This window comes from Zalophus californianus, chromosome 8 (genome assembly GCF_009762305.2).
Source record: "Zalophus californianus isolate mZalCal1 chromosome 8, mZalCal1.pri.v2, whole genome shotgun sequence".
NCBI classification, from domain to species: domain Eukaryota; kingdom Metazoa; phylum Chordata; class Mammalia; order Carnivora; family Otariidae; genus Zalophus; species Zalophus californianus.
Genome location: NC_045602.1, coordinates 126,467,346 through 126,482,405, shown reverse-complemented (window position 1 = coordinate 126,482,405; position 15,060 = coordinate 126,467,346). Strand labels below are relative to the sequence as shown.

Sequence of the window (15,060 nt, the reverse complement as noted above, 5' to 3'; positions counted from 1 at the left end):
AGCAAGTAGATGATAAGGAGCAGGACTCCCTGGGATCTTGTGAAAATGCAGACTCCCAGCCTGTAGGCCAAGAAAGATCCCAGGTGAAAACAGTACGGAGGCGCCTCAAAAAGTGAAAAATAGAGCTACCCTACGACCCAGCAATTGCACTACTAGGCATTTACCCAAAAGATACAAACATAGCGATTCGGAGGGGCACGTGCACCCCGATGTTTAGAGCAGCAATGTCCACAAGAGCCAAAGTGTGGAAAGAGCCCAGATGTCCATCGACAGATGAACGGGTAAAGAAGATGCGGTATACACACACACACACACACACACACACACACACACACACATTGGAATATTACGCAGCCATCAAAGAGAGTGAAGTCTTGCCATTTGCAATGACATGGATGGAACCAGAAGGTATTATGCTAAGCGAAATAAGTCAATCAGAGAAAGAAAATGCCATATGATTTCACTCCTATGTGCAATTTAAGAAACAAAACAGATGAACATAAAGGAAGGGAAGGAAAAATAAGATGAAAACAGAGAGGGAGACAAACCGTAAGAGACTCTTAACTATAGGAAACAAACTGAGGGTTGCAGGAGGGAGGTGGGTGGGGGGATGGGGTAACTGGATGTTGGGCATTAAGGAGGGCATGTGATGTAATGAGCACTGGGTGTTATATGCAACGGATGAATCACTAAATTCTATCCCTGAAACTAATACAATAGTGTAGTATATGTTAACTAGCTTGAATTTAAATAAAATCCTAAAAGGAAAAAAAGAATGCTCCCAGGTGAGGTTGACACAGCAGGCCAGGAAACCACACTTCTGAGTGGTGGGAGTTTGGACTACGGGCTACTGAAAAACTGCAAATCATTAATAAGTATCACAACTCCAGGTTCATAAAAATAAATCCCCAATCTAGAAGTCACAAACTCAAAGGCACATGGGGCCCAGAAGACAATATACACAAGCAAGGCCTAAGATCCAAATTTTAAAATAAGGCAACTAAAGCTAGGTCTATATGTGTGAATGCACACTTGAGGGTGACTGTGTATACACGTGACTGTGTGAAGAAACTCGTGCAAGGGCCTTCATACGCTGTTCCTTCATTTGTGCATTCATGCACCTGCTGTGGGCCAGATCTACAACGCAAATCTAATTGGTCAGTTTAACGTTCTTCCCTCCAAAAGCACATGGGCTTAAGGGGTCAGACCCAAATTCAAATCCTGCTGCTGTTGCAAGATAACCGTATGACCTTGTGCCTGTCACTTCTTCTCTCTAAGCCTTGGTTTCCACACCCACAAGATGGAGCAATAGCTCATACCCACAGGGCTGCTTCTAGCATTGCAAAAGGCAGGTAGCCGCCAAGCGTTAAGGGCCCCACACATGGGAGCGCTTATTAGCTTTCCATCCTCCTGGGGCCCTTGCTTAAGCCACTTAAATCCAGGAGCCCAATTTGAATGTTCACACTTTTTTACCTCTCCCTGGGAGGATTAAGAAGCTAATGATTCTGAAAGCAGCAACCACTATTATGTTGCCTAATTGGACCCCAGAGGCCCACTTCTAAGTGATCCCCATGAGACGAGACCGTTTCTAGTGCAAGATGTCTTGAGGCAGGTCTTTGCTACGAAAGGTGCAAGGCTATTAACCTAATCAGCTCATCCCCTCTGTATGGGTGGTTTAAAGTGCTCCCAGGCCGGAGACAATGACAGCAGGAGAGAGCACTGTATTAGGAGTCCAGATGTGCTAACCCCAGTTTTGACCCTCGTTGAGTGGCTATGTGACAGTGAACAAGGCATCTGTCCCTTGTAGGGGTGTTCCTGAGGACTGAAAGGAACAAGGCCAGCATATCCCAGAGTATGAAGATTTGAGAAGACACCTAAATACACACTCTTCTACTTAAATCATCACCGATTTATCTGAATGTGTATTAGAACCACAGCAAGACTATCAAAGGCATAACTTTTCATTTCTGGAACTGGTGTTAAGTCATCCTTTTAAAATGAATGTAATGAAAGGGAACTGTTTTTTTAAATTTTTTATTGTTATGTTAATCACCATACATTACATCATTAGTTTTTGATGTAGTGTTCCATGATTCATTGTTTGTGTATAACACCCAGTGCTCCACACAGAACGTGCCCTCTTTAATACCCATCACCAGGCTAACCCATCCCCCCACCCGCCTCCCCTCTAGAACCCTCAGTTTATTTTTCAGAGTCCATCGTCTCTCATGGTATGTCTCCCCCTCCGACTTACTCCCCTTCATTCTTCCCCTCCTGCTATCTTCTTCTTTTTTCTTTTTTTTTTAAACATATGTTGCATTATTTTTTTCAGAGGTACAGATCTGTGATTCAACAGTCTTGCACAATTCACAGCGCTCACCATAGCACATACCCTCCCCAATGTCTATCACCCAGCCACCCCATCCCTCCCACCCCCCACCACTCCAGCAACCCTCAGTTTGTTTCCTGAGATTAAGAATTCCTCATATCAGTGAGGTCATGTGATACATGTCTTTCTCTGATTGACTTATTTCACTCAGCATAACACCCTCCAGTTCCATCCACGTCGTTGCAAATGGCAAGATCTCATTCCTTCTGATGGCTGCATAATATTCCATTGTGTATATATACCACCTCTTCTTTATCCATTCATCTGTCGATGGGCATCTTGGCTCTTTCCACAGTTTGGCTATTGTGGACATTGCTGCTATAAACATTGGGGTGCACGTACCCCTTCGGATCCCTACATTTGCATCTTTGTGGTAAATACCCAGTAGTGCAATTGCTGGATCATATGGTAGCTCTATTTTCAACTGTTTGAGGAACCTCCATACGAAAGGGAACTGTTTTAAAGAAAAATCGGTAAGCAACAGGAGAGGTGGGACCCACATACTGCAGAGAGTGGCTGGAGAAGGTGGGGAGTCCCGGAGACACCTCCGGGGCGAGAGCTCTTCACGCAGGGAAGGTGTTCAATAATGAATAATCATCAGTGCCCTTTCTCATAAAGAGGGGATTGGCAATTTCCTTCACACTACACCAATACCCCCCGAGGGGGATTTCTGTTCTATTCAGGTAGAGGCTGTTCTGGGTGCTAGGGCCCCCAGGAAGCCAGCCGGGAAAGGCTGAAGTGTGGGAGAGGTGAAGCTGATCTGCATCTCCGCAGGTGAGGACTCTGGCAGAGGTCTGGGCAGCTCCACCTGGCTTGGATGAGATGAATCAAAACGTGCCAGCTCCAGGCTAGAACCCATGAGACGGGAACGGGAAATCAGACCCTATCGTGCCCAGGGCAGAGGAGGTGCGGGAGGTCCAAGAGAAGACAGCCCAACTTGCCCCGTGGGCATGGCCTCGCCTCTCAGAGGAAACCCTTAATGAGATGATAGCTTTGGCTTCTGCAAAATGTATCCGCATTTTTTTTTTTTTTTTGTATTTTGAATAGGTTTTTTTTCTTAGTTCTGTAACATTTTTTCCTTTCCTTCCAGAAGACAGGATACAATTCAAATCCAATTTTCCCTTGAATAGTAACGAATGATAGCTCCTATTTCACAAGTGGTTTCCATAAGTCAGGCACTGTGCTAAGGACTGCGTGAGACTTATCTCTATCACTGTCCATAACAACCCAAGGAGGAAGTTATTATCTGTATTTTACAGATATGGAAATAAGGCAGGGGGAAATTAAGGAAACTTTACTAAGGATTCAAAACTAATACCAGCCTAAAGTTATCTGTGATTCCTCAAGACCACTCTGTATTCATCCACCCACCCATCCACCCACACATCCTCCACTGATTCATGTCCATCCTCCATCCATCCATCCTCTATCCATCCATCTATCCATCCTCCATCCATCCTCCACCCACCCATCCTCCACCCATCCATCCTCCATCCATCCTCCATCCATCCATCCTCCACCCATCCATCCATCCTCCACCCATCCATCCTCCATCCATCCTCCATCCATCCATCCTCCACCCATCCATCCATCCTCCATCCATCCTCCATCCATCCATCCTCCATCCACCTATCCATCCTCCATCCATCCTCCATCCATCCTCCATCCATCCATCCTCCATCCACCTATCCATCCTCCATCCATCCTCCACCCACCCATCCTCCATCCATCCTCCATCCATCCATCCTCCATCCACCTATCCATCCTCCATCCATCCTCCACCCACCCATCCTCCATCCATCCTCCATCCATCCATCCTCCATCCATCCTCCATCCATCCATCCTCCATCCACCTATCCATCCTCCATCCATCCTCCACCCATCCATCCTCCACCCATCCATCCATCCTCCACCCATCCATCCTCCATCCACCCATCCATCCTCCATCCATCCTCCATCCACCTATCCATCCTCCATCCATCCTCCATCCATCCATCCTCCATCCATCCTCCATCCATCCATCCTCCATCCACCTATCCATCCTCCATCCATCCTCCACCCATCCATCCTCCACCCATCCATCCATCCTCCACCCATCCATCCTCCATCCACCCATCCATCCTCCATCCATCCTCCACCCATCCATCCTCCATCCACCTATCCATCCTCCATCCATCCATCCTCCATCCATCCATCTATCCATCTATCCATCCATCCTCCACCCATCCATCCTCCATCCACCTATCCATCCTCCATCCATCCATCCTCTACCCTTCCATCCATTTATCTACCTACCCACCCATAAATAATTTTTAAGGATCTACCAAGAGTCACAGACTGAGTTGTGTGCTAATCAGGAACAATAATTTGAATACATATATAGGAATAAAAAACTGTCCTTGTCCTGGAGGAATTCACCACCTAGAACAACTGTTTTCAATCCTGGGTACACAATAAATTCATCTCGAGAGCTTTAGAAAAATCCCATTGCTTGGGTCATACTTCTGACCAATTAAATCAGATTCTCTGGGGGTAGGATCTGGACATGAGCCTTAAACTTTTTTTTTAAACTTCCCAGAAGAATCCGGTGTGCAGCCAGGTTTAAAACCAGTGCAGAAGCCTTGTTCTCAAAGTGTGGTCCCTGGGCCAACAGCATCAGTATTAGCTGGAACTTGTTAGAAATGCAAATTCTTGGGCCCCAGACCAAACCTTTACTGAATCAGCAATCTAGGAGTGGGGCCCTGCCATCTGCATGCTAATAAAACTTGCAAAGTGATTTTGATGCACAAGAGAATCTGAGAAACACCAAGCTAGCCCCTTGCTCCTCAGAGGGGCTGGTGAACCAGAGTATCAGCATCTCCTGGGAGCTTGTTAGAAACGCAGACTCTTAGGCTGGATCAGAATCTGAAATTTAACAAAGTCCCCGGCTGAGTCTATTATGCACATTAAAGAGGGAGAGACACAGAGCTAACCTCTACTGAGTGTTTTCTAAGCACCCCGCCAGGCTTTAGCATAATCGCGCTAAAGCCCTTCTAACCACTGGCCCGCCTGCAGGTCACTCTATTTCATCCCTGCTTTACTTCCTCATAAAAATCACCACCACCTGAAATCCCATATTTGTTTAAAAATTCAGTACCCGTCTCTTCGCCTAGAACAGAAGTTCTGGGAGGGGGACTCGTCTGTCTCATTCACCATTATAGCCCCACTATCCACACGAGGCACTGGCTCACAGCAGGCATTCTGGAACAATTTACTGAACACACATGCAGCAAACATATCTTCATTATCCAGATGAGGACACAGGCTCGCAGAAAATAGGAATTTGGCCAAGTTCACCCAGGGAGCAAATGGCAGAGCTGGGATACACACGCAGCCTGGCTGAGCCCAAACCCTGTAGGATGTAGGGTGCGGCGACCATGGGATGATGCAAAAAGTGCCTCTGGGAGCAGAGTGACCTGCAGAGGCCCTGAAGGCAGGCAGCAGGGGGGTCCCCAGCACCTTGTGCACAGTAGGCTCATCAAACAACCTGCTGACCTCATGGCTGCAGAAATGAAGGAATACACGAGAAACTACCAACCCTCTGGAGGGGCTCGGGAGGTTCTGCGATGAGGCAGAGGCAGCACTGATGAGGGGGAGTTTGTAAGGCAACAAGGACAGGGAAGGGAGCCCCGGGACGCTGCCCTTCACCTCTCAGCATCTTCCCTAGAGAAACAGGGCACGTGTTCAAACAGTAGCTTGCATGACCGCACCCCTGGTAGCACTGTCTGTACAGACAACCTCATGTTCCTCCACAGGGGTATGGCTTCATGAACTGGGGCACCGTCATTCTTTGGTATATTATTATATCGTTACTCAGTGTGTCCTGAGTGAGCAGAACAAGTTAGAGCAAATACACAGTATGCGACTGTTTTGTGTTTCAGATTTTTTTCCAGCGATACTATAATTTTTATAGTAAGCATACATGTTTAAATATATAAAAATACACACCCGTAAGTCACATAAGTAAATGTTGACACAAATGTGATTCTTACAAAAAGGTCTTAAGATGCACACAAAACAGGATACGGTGGTTACTTCCGGGGAAGGGAAGAGAGACTGAGCTTGGATAGATGTGGCCCAGAGTTTCCAGTCTTTGTAAGGACTGTGTGTTTATGTGTTAGCCGGTGAGCAGAAACCGATGTGTCAGGGAGAAACAGAGGAAAAGGAAGGGCGCTCGGGCAGGGGTGCAGGGTGGCAAGGGCTGTGAGGTGTGAAAGCATGGGAGGCCAACAGAGGGGAGCGCTCACAGTCACAGGGAGGGCTCCATCTTCTGTCCTCACTCATTCGGAGGACTTCGGAAGCACCTGCGAGGTGTCACACCCTGCTCTCAGCAGAGCGGATACACAGGTGACTGAGACAAAGTCTGCCTCCTGAGAACTGACATTCAGGCCGGGAGCCCAATAAGCAACAGGTGAACAAACATGTGCCTTCTGACAGAGACTAGGGTGATGAAAAGAAAACAGGACAGAGAACGGTGTGGGTGGGTGTCTGTCGGCTCCACCCTCAAATCTGGTCCAGAATCTGCCCCTTCTTCCTGCCCCAGTCCAAGGCACCAGCACCTCTCTCCTGGGTTACTGTAATGCCTCCCTCGCTTGTCCGTGGGCCCCCATTCAGTCCCCACCCCCCCGTCTTTCTCACAAATGGCCCAAGGGGTCCTGTTAATACACAGATCAGAGGTCTCCTCCTCTGCTCCAAACCCTCCCATACCTCCCATCTCACTCAGGGTAGGATCCAATGTTCTTCCCGTGGCTCTCAAGGTCTGGCGAGGTCTGAGCTTGGCCACTGTTCTGACCTCCTCCCCCCACGGCCCCTGGCTCCCTGGGCTCCAGCCACACTAGCCTCCTTATTGCTCCTCAGGTGCTCTGGGGACGCCGCTGCTGTCCCAGAGCGTTTACACTTGTTTCCTAAGTGTATGAGGCTCTTCTTCCACATCGACACGAACGCCCTCCCTCATCTCCTTAAGGTCTTTACTCAAGTGTTACGTTCCCAGGGACATCCCCACACCCCTGCATTCCCTATCCTCCTTCCCTGCTTTCTCCCCTGCCCCCTCCCCATAGCATGTATCACCGCCTGACATGCTCTGTGTTTTGCTTATTTACTGTTATCATCAGCCTCTGGCCGGCCGGCCCCCTAGAATAGGCTCCAGGAAGGCAGGGGCTTTAGTATGCCCTTTTAAAACAATGCTGGGCACGCGGCTGAAAAAACACCTGTCACATGAGTGAATGAACCGTTACTTCTGATAGGAAAAGACCTTTCTGATGAGCACTGAAGGCTGAGGGATGGTCCCACAGACGGGGGAGACTGGTCCAGGCCCAGGGAACAGCATGGGCCAAGGCCCCAAGGGCAGCATCAAGTTCCTGAGTTACAACGAAAGAAACAAGGCTGAAGCTAGGTCTACTGAGCAAAGGGATGGGGACGAGCTGCGTTTGAGAGGCTGGTGGGGGTAGACAGGTGAGCCTGGTGGCCAAGGGTAAGGAAATTAGATCTTATTCTATACTTTTTAAGAAACGCTAAGTCCTCTTCATGTTTTAACTATTTTATCCTTATAATCAACTCAGGGAGCTCAGTGGAAGAATACTCCCCTTTAACAGATGAGGCAAATAAACTTCAAAGAGTCTGGGTGACCAGACCAGGGGCCCCGAGGTGGTAAGAGACTGCACGAATGCAGCGGGAACCACCGTGGTATTTCCGGATTTCACATTCCCTCCAGAAGCCCCTGAATGGAGGCCCCCTTGCTCCTGCCCCCCTGGGGTCCTCCCTGGATCTGGATCCCTGCAGTCAGTCAATAATGACTCTGTCACAGAAGGGTCACAGAAGGGCCCAGGCTGGAAGGGCAGCTGACGAATCCAGCACTAGAGACTGCAGCTAGGGTGGAATGTTCCCTGCAGAGCCCAGGAACTCACCACCCATCTCAAGAGAAAGAAGTGTGTGTGTGTGTGTGTGTGTGTGTGTGTGTGTGTGTGTGTGTGTGTGTACGTGTGTGTGTGTGTGTACGTGTGTGTAACCTGACCCTATTGGCTCTGCCTGCCAGGGCAGCGGAAAGGATGTGGACAGGAGAGAGATGTCCACCACTGTGGGGACAAATATCTGGGGTCTGAGGACTCTTAAGGGCTTGGCAGAAAATGAGTCTAAAATTTAGAAGTGGGGACTCGAGCCTGAGCACCTGGGTTTGACTCCTGGCCCTGCCACTAGTTGTGTCTTTAGGCTGCTTACTTAATATTTAATCCCCCTGTGCCTCAACTTACACATCTGTAAGATGGGCTCATAGCCTAATAAGGGTGTAATAACTCAATGAGAAACATTATAGTGTACTGATTAGGAGAAGAGATTTCAGAGTTAGACTACCTAGGTTCAAATTCTGGCTGTCACTGAACTGTGTTATCTCAATCAGGTGACCTCATGATCTCTTGACCTCTCTGTGCCTCAGTTCCCTCACTGGTAACACAAAGGTTAACAACAGTCCCCACTCCCAGGGGTTGTGGGGATTCAGTGAGTTTGTACAACCATGCCTGGCACACAGCCAGTGCTGCGTGTCTGCTCTGTTGTGACAGACAGTAGGAGGGTTAATCTGCAGTCACACAGCTTTCCATGGTGCCTGGCGCAAAGTATGTGCTCACAAAAATTAAGGACAAAGGAAGTGTCCAGGACTCATCTCAGGGACAGCTGCTCCTCAGCTCCCACTAGTGGCAGCCAGGTGGGAATGTGGGCCCCGCGTCTACAAAGCGGTCAGCATTTTAAGAGCAACTAGAAATCCAGATTTTTATGTGAGCACTCCTGATTTTTACAAGTTTACTTTTATTTTTATTTTATTACAGTGTAAAGCAAACAAAGGCATTCATGAGGCCCAGACTTGGCTGTGAGCTGCCAGTTGGCAACCCTGGTTCTACCCTCCCCGTGGTGATTTGATTCATTGGAGAATGACCGTGCAATACTATGTTTAACCACGGTACCACACGTTCAGGTGTGCCAGGCAGCAATAGGCATCCTCTGAAGCGGGTCGTGACTACGCCCCCATTTGACAGGTGAGAAAATGGAGGCTCAGAAAGGTGAAACAATTGGCCGGGGGCCATTTGGCTGGGAAGCAGTGGGGCTGGGATTCAGACTTGGATCTTCCTCACCTGGCAGCTTCCTCCTAGCTCTCCCGGCTCTGAAATGAAGCCCTAGGTTGAAGAGTAGCTCTACTCAGAAATAAGAGAATGACTGCTTTTGAACAGGGCTTAACAAATTGTCTCCAACTCTCACAGAGCCCAGAGTGGTTTACACGGACACTCCAAAATGCCAGGATTGAGGGTGTGTTCTCTAGCATGTGGTTTGGTGGGGGAGCCCAGACCCTCTTGGTGGTACTTTGAGTAGGCTTGTCCCAGCTTCATTACCAGCATGCAAGGGAAATGTCATTGTCCTGGTGACAGCAAGAATTATTCCCAGTAGCCTGGAGTTGCTGAAAAGCAAATTCCTTGCGATGCTGTATTTGACTAGACACAAGTCTCTGGTTTTCCACGACAGTTAGGCAGCATTTGTGTCCCTTGAGCTGGCATCAATCACAGGCGGTGAAGGAAAGACAGCCCGAGGTCCTAGGACACCAGCGGCAAATCCCCAAAGCTGGCCACATAAAGGGTTAAGCCCAATGGTTAAACATAATAGCTTAATGCCTTCTGCTAACTCCCAGCTCTCCCAGGAAGGCTGACAGATCCCAAACAGAGCAAACAATAGCTGGAATTGTTCTAGTGAAAACTAGTTCAGCGGCATCATTTGCCAATAATTTTTTAAACAGCTTAACTCTCCTCTGCTTCCTTGACTCTAACCCAACCTGAAAGCAAAAGGCAGATGAGTTCTTGTCCCAACGTCAAACCTTCGTAAACAAGACGCCTGCCTGGATGCGTGATGGCGGGACAGCGCTGGGGGACAGACTCGGAGCTGGAGCCGCGACCCTGCAGGACACACCCAGGGCTGGGCCCTGGAACACACCCGACACTGCCTATCGTCTGCGGAGGTGTCAGCATTTCTCGGCACAGGAAGTTCAGAACACGAATGAGCACACTTGCCCCTCTAATGACTAGACAGAATCCTTAGCAATGCACGCCAAAGTTCTGGTCCAGAGGCAACAATCCCAATGGCGAGAGGAGAAACTGTCATAATGACGGTACTTGCAAAAGGACACGTGTCGAAGGCTGTCAGTCCCTTAACTAAATTCCACGGGGCAAGCGGGACCACCACAGGTCCACCAAAACTCACGCCGGGAGGCCTACCTTCTATGTCACTCAGAGTCCAGACATCGGCATCGGCACGGTTAAGCTTCGGTTTACCCGGACAATCTCTGTTTCCAGTGAGGCTGGGTGAGATCACCAGTTCTAGCATTTCCTTGTACCTGAAAGAAAACAAAGGGAAATATAATTTATTCATTAATTATGCAGGCTTACTAATGATTCCTATTTCTTTCCCTAAGAGTATAAATATTAAAGCTGATTACCTAAACCCAGCCGTCTTATAAATTCTACATAATAAAAATTCACTAAACTTTTCATCAAAGGGAAATGAGGAATTAAAATGAAGTACTTGCTCCCCTCCGGAGAATATACCCACTTGATTAAAACTTTCCCCTCCTTCTTACGGTATTTTGCCATTAGAAAAATTATATTCTGGTCTCTTTTAAATGTCATCTGAATGAGCTGGAGGGAGCTAGGGAGCCTTCCCAGCGGAGGAAGGGAGAGACAGGTGGGGAAGGAGAGTTTGGGTTTGGGTCCCCAAAAGCAGAAGCTTAGGGAGCAGAGGCGGTTGACTGCAGTTTCGAGGGAAAAATGGACATGGTGTTAGGTGGAGGGACAGACAGAGGCTCGAAAGGCATCTGTAATACTTAACAAGTCCCTCTTGGCGGCCAGACTCCACAGCCCATCACCTTGGTCCCCGCCAAGGAAGGAAACGCTAGCTCCTGAATTACTTACGATGTTGGTAAAATGTTATGGGGGCAGGGAAAGTGTGGGACAAGTCTCCTGGGTCTTTCTCATTTTTTATTGAAACCCGTTCAGTCCTTGCACCACACCAGTACTTATTCCTCCTAAATTCCTCCCCACCATGGTTAGGAAGTGAGGTTTCTGGTTCATGTGTATAATACCGTACCTGGTGGTTTCCCAAGGGCTAAGCTACAACCAATAACGTTTGGCACTGATTCAAGGTGTCCTCAGAGAAAGGCTAAGCACATTAGTATTGCAAGGTCATCGTTGGGAGGATCTGTTATCATTACTTTAATAAAACACAACATACCGACCGAAGGCAAAGTGGTTATAAGCTCAGATTCCATCGTGCAAAGGTCATGGATTCAAATTTCAGTTTCACTCCTCACTACCTTGAGAAAGCTACCAAACCGCTCTAAGTGAAAAGCTTGCTCATCTGGACAATGGCGTTATCAAAGTACCTCCCTGGAAAGATCATGGTGAGGATGAAAACAGGTGGCTATAAGGAAAGGTCTTTGGGGGCAGCAACCTAAATGCCCGTGCATTCCCAGAGAAAGAATAATTACAGGTGGTGTGTACACATGGTGGAATATCATACAGGAGTGAAAAAGACTAAGCTGGGGCTCCACACACAGCAGAACGGACAGAGTCCTGAGCAAAGAGGCAGAAGGGTACCCAAAGTATGATACCGTTTCTATGAAGTGCAAAACATACAAATCAATACTATATACTGTTTAAGGATATACACACATGCAATACACAGATGATAGTATGTATAGGATGAAAAACAAATTTCAGAGAATGGCTGACTCTGGGGATGGTGGGGGGAAGGCACTTTGGAAAGCGGTACCCTGGAGGCTTCAACTGAGTTTGTAACGTTTGGTTCAGGGGTTGACACCCACTGTGGCCCATCCAAATCCAGCCCACCTTTTTGTGTTACCTGTGAGCTAAGAATGGCTTTCACATTTTTATTGTTTATTATTTTATTTTAGAGAAGGGAGGTAGAGGGAGAGGAAGAGAGAGAATCTCAGGCAGGCTCCACACCCAGTGCTGAACCCAACACGAAGCTCAATCCCACCACCCTGAGATCGTGACCTGATCTGAAATCAAGAGCCGGACACTTCACTGACTGAGCCACCCAGGTGCCCTGGCTTTCACATTTTTAAATGGTTGGAAACAAACCAAAAGGAGGATAACTTCTGATGACATGTGAAAACTGCAGTGTCCATAAGCAAAGTGTTCTCTGAACACAGTCCTGCTCGTTGGTTGACTGGATCATCTGGGGCTATGTTCACACTGCACCTTCTGAGTACAGTAGGTGTGACAGAGACCCGCAAAGCTGAACCTATTTAGTAATTAGCAGAAAAAGTTTGCCAACCCCTGTTTTAGTTGGAAACAGGATGGTGGGCATACCACTGTGATGTGGCTACTGCACATCTTTGTGGGCCCGAAAAACTTAATAATTAAAAAAAAACAACAACAAAGAAATCTCTTATTCTAGGATTTGCACATAGGAAGTACTTTATATACACTTTTTAATCTGATGAGAGAATTCCACACAAGTAAGCTCCTAGTGTTTATATCTTTATGTTAGCTGGGAAACATTTACCCAACGGGGAAAGAAGAAGCACTGTGACTTCTGGCCTCGGTCGCATTGCTTATTTATTTTACCAAGAGTTGCTGTCATCCTCAGGAGCTCAGAGAAGGAAGGGGCTTGTGAGTTCTAACTCTGGGACAGAGTAGTGCTAACTAAAGCTTTTGGTGTGTTCACTGTAGACTTTTGCCTAACATCCTTGAAGGCCAAGCCAACATGGAAATCACCTTTATTTCCCCCACAACACCTGACACGGAATCTTGTTCATTCTGTCATCCTGTTACCATCTGCAGAAGGGTGGGAGGGAGAAAAAGATGGAAGGGAGGGAGGGAAGGAGGAAATCTATAATTGAGCGATTAGCTTCGTCAAACAAAATTTTTAAAAGTTCCCATTTATTCTCATTTTTCCACCCCATCTTAGATGATGACTCTAATGTATTAAATATGTAAATATATCCCCTTATAAAATGATGCTGTATTGTTTTATGTGTGACTGTGTTTTAATTTACATGAATAGTGCTGTACATGAGATCTTGTCTTGTTTTTAGGCTTTTTCTTTCCACTCCGCACTATGATTTTATAATGTGTACATGTTGCTGAATAGGCATCTAGCTTATAGTTAGAATTCCATACTGTGTATTCGCTCTATTGTATTTATGTATTGCCCTAGTGATAAACATCCAGGAAGCCTTCATCTCTCAGCTACTATAAACAATGCTGCAACGAACATCTTCATTAAAAAAAATATATATATATATACACATATATATATAATGTGTATCTATATATGTGTGTTTACACACACACACATTCTTAAATGTATATATATACAAGGATGATTTCTGTCATTGGGTATATGTGAATTGAACTTGACCAAGTACTAGTAGACAGTTCCTCACTAATTCCTGTGCTAATTTAGATTCCTGTCAGGAGTATATAAATCAGGGGCACCTGAGCGGCTCAGTTGGTTACACGTCCAACTCTTGGTCTTGGCTCAAGTCTTGATCTCAGGGTCATGAGCTCAAGCCCTGCATGGGGCTCCACACTGTGCATGGAGCCTACTTAAAAAAAAGTGCATAAGTGTTCTAGTTTCATAAATTCTTGCTAACATTTGGCATTTCCAGCTTTCTAATCTTTGTCAGGGGATGGGCGGAAAGTGATATCATACTTGTTTTACTTTGTATTTCCATGATTACTAGTGAGTTTAAGCACATAGTCACATAACTGTGCAACATGTGAGTTTCTGGGAACTATTTATATCTTTTATCTTTGCCCTTTTTTCTATTGGGTTTTCTTTTTGTCTTTTCTTGCTGATTTGCTGGAGTGTTCATTGCTGGTTTTAGATGCTGTAAATTTCTTTCCTTAAGTTTCCATTCATTTTCTTTATTTATGGTGTCTTGGAGATCAAAAATTTTCTAATATATTTGCCCAGTATTTTTTTTCTAGGTGTAAAATTATTTCCCTAACCCTAGGATATTAAAATGTGTCCATATTTTAATTTGTTTATATTTCCATATTCACTTAGAATTTTAACTTTCATGCTTAAGTCTTTAATTCATCTGGAGTCTTCCTTTTAATATGGTTTAGAGTTGCATTTTTCTCCAATACTGGAGAAAATAAAAATAAGTCATTTTTCCTAGTATGTAGTAAACTCTTCAAATGAGTTCACCTTCCAGCTATGATGGGATAATTTGTAATTTTGGTTAATCTCACTATCACAATATAAAATAAAAGCTATAAAACATTGTTTTAAAGTATCAGACAGCAACGAAGGGAGGGCTTGAGGGCCCAGGATCCCAGAGAGATGAGACATGGACTGAGTTAAGTCTGACTTTTGCCACTTTGCCCCTCAAAACATCTGCCAATTTTTAAGCACAGAAGGAAAAAGAACAGCTTAGGGTTTATCCAATCTCATTGGGCTGGGGAGACAAAAACTGGAGTTCAGGGTTACTAAGGCAGCTAGAACCCAAGGAGCAGAGATCCTAGAGCTATGAGAACCACAGAGGAGTGAGCCTGACATTGCTGACAATTATAACCTTTGAGGAGTTTGGTGATACCTAAGCTGGGCGAGGTGAGAGTGAGAGAAGCCAA

At 46.4% G+C, this 15,060-nt stretch overlaps 1 protein-coding gene across 4 annotated transcripts in view; it reads right to left on the bottom strand.

The window, feature by feature from the left end:
• Window positions 1–15,060, bottom strand: part of EYA2 (EYA transcriptional coactivator and phosphatase 2) — a 266,106-nt gene that overhangs the window by 173,536 nt on the left and 77,510 nt on the right. For all 4 annotated transcript variants that reach the window (XM_027622030.2, XM_027622033.2, XM_027622032.2 and 1 more), the window contains exon 2: window positions 10,675–10,793. In XM_027622030.2, the coding sequence (XP_027477831.1) occupies window positions 10,675–10,783 (109 nt within the window). In that variant the 5' untranslated portion in view covers window positions 10,784–10,793. The remainder of the gene's footprint in view (window positions 1–10,674; window positions 10,794–15,060) is intronic.